This window comes from Puntigrus tetrazona, chromosome 20 (genome assembly GCF_018831695.1).
Source record: "Puntigrus tetrazona isolate hp1 chromosome 20, ASM1883169v1, whole genome shotgun sequence".
Lineage (NCBI taxonomy): Eukaryota > Metazoa > Chordata > Actinopteri > Cypriniformes > Cyprinidae > Puntigrus > Puntigrus tetrazona.
Window position 1 is genome coordinate 23,379,287 of NC_056718.1, and position 2,186 is coordinate 23,381,472.

Consider the following 2,186-nt stretch of genomic DNA (forward strand, 5'->3'; position numbering starts at 1 on the left):
TCCCAGGCTGTTTTGACAAAGACACAAATGATAACTTATCTCATTATCTATTGAGTAGAGGTGTGCTATTACTTTCCCAAAGGTATTTTACACAGCTGAGTTAAGGCTGCTCTGTGCCTGCTTTAAAATAAAGGCACAATGTCATATGAAAGCCAGGCTAAATTATGCCAGTTCTCAAATGGTCATCACCTCTGAACACTATTGATCGCACCTAAATGCCACTTTAGAAGTGCTTCTGTGGCACTTTTGCGGAGTCGATTTGGCGTGAGTGATGTGAATTACGATTTTCAAAATAAATCAATAATATCACGCTGAAAGTGGCACCTGAATATTCTGGAAAACATGTCGGGAGCGTTTGTGGTAATACGTTGCATTTGAAACAATACAATATTACAGAATCAACTGGCACCGATCAAAATCAACACCGGCGCAGAGCGAGATAACATTTCTAGAGTGTTTTCCATAAACAAATCTCATTTTTCTAACCAGCGATCGTGTTGTTACAGAACAAAGGTCTTTGACCCTTTTGGAGAAGAACGGAGGCTGTTGCTACTCAACCCAAACAACACATTTCCTCTCAGAGGACTGAGCGAGAGCTGTTCACCACACCACCAGCGTTGACAATTTCCCTCCTGTATTTTGCCACGGCTCGGGGGCTGGTTTGGGAGAGAAACGCACGAATAATTCGGTCCGGTGCGAGTGGGACGTACGAACCAGGGCATCAAGAATCAGTGTTTTTGTGCATGCTATCGGACTAGTGCAGACTGCACCCAGCCCCCACTTCCTGTCTCTCTGCCAGGAAACCAGCGGCTGCGTTTGAACACAGCGGACCTGCACATGCCGTCCATAGTAACAGTACCAGGCTTAAGTATGACCGGTCAGTATTTGGTGTACATTTACATTCATTTCATAACTTTCTGCTTACAATACCTGGTCGCTCTAAACAAAGGTCTTTGCTTCTCGACAACACGCATATCAACCGGAATTCTACATGAAATATGCAACAACTAATCCGAATAACATGCTTCTTGAATTCTTATTCCCATAATACGATCTTTGTCTCCAAACGTACAGCATGAAACGTCACCCGCACTCATTACTTAGAGTCTCAAAGCCTATTTTCAAATTTAAATCAGATCAAGCGCCAACACAAATAGCCATGCCCCACATTAGTCTGGTTTCGCCTGGAAAGGAGAGACTTACAGTTCGATCGAAGCGAAAAATATAGTTGTACGGATGCAAAACTTACAGTTGTTGGTCGACATGGGAAATGCACATTATGCAGAAGTAGCGGGAGGAAGTGGTGTTTGGTAAGCGTGCGTTACCTTGTGAGGAACTCCGTCGGCCAATGAAATCGCATGAAACGCATCACAGACACTTTTGAACAGATGTGGCGAAATGGCTTGCTTTTAAGCGTCATTTGTTCTACTATTTATTTGGTTCTCGAGTGGAAACGAAATAAAAATAAAACCCGTCGGCCTTTGTTTGACGCCCATTAGCTTCTGTTTGAACTGAAAGGTCAGGACTTCTGACTTTGTAGTTTTCCAGAGGCACTCTAGTGGGACTCTTGTTAAACAGATCTCAGCAGGAGGCGTCCGGTCTCAACAGCCACGCTAGAAACCGTAGTCAAAGATCAATACCGGTCTAGGTCAGAGGGACCTTTATGAAGTGTTTGTGGAACTGGAGCAGACTCTGATTCTCATGTGCCTCACAAAGTGAATTACCTAAAAGAAAGAGTCAAAGCATGTATACCTTGAATAGCTCACACAAAAATTGTATTTACTCTAATAAGCGACCAACTCACATTTTCTGATAAATTCATTGTTTAGTTTTCAGCCGTAAACTGACTCTTTAAAACTCTTGGTGAAAATGCAGGTTTATGCTGTTAGCAACTGATTTACTTCGAGTTACGAGTTTTTGCTAACGCTGTTCGGACGCCGAGAAAGATGTTGCAAATTTCACAAACTTGCTAACGCGGTGTTTCTCGATCAGCAATTTTTCTTTCCGGTTAGCGGGGCGACGGCTGACCGTGCAAAGCAGGACGCGCCGCCCAACTTCACGCGCATTCACGTCAACGTTCATCACGAAAGCAGAGCAAACTAGCTCTTTCTAGTACAGCGTTTGCTCCGTAAACCTGCTAGTCGTAGTGACTGATGTTTTTCTCCCCCTGAAGCGTTCCAGGTGAA

General features: G+C 43.8%; 1 protein-coding gene across 1 annotated transcript in view; it reads right to left on the minus strand.

Moving 5' to 3' along the window:
* The window catches only part of cep85l (centrosomal protein 85, like), a 59,455-nt gene extending 58,113 nt beyond the window's left edge, over positions 1-1,342 (minus strand). The window contains exon 1 of the mRNA XM_043220393.1: positions 1,250-1,342. Coding sequence (XP_043076328.1) covers positions 1,250-1,265 — 16 coding nt within the window. The 5' untranslated portion in view covers positions 1,266-1,342. The remainder of the gene's footprint in view (positions 1-1,249) is intronic.
* Between the last annotated feature and the right edge of the window lie 844 nt (positions 1,343-2,186).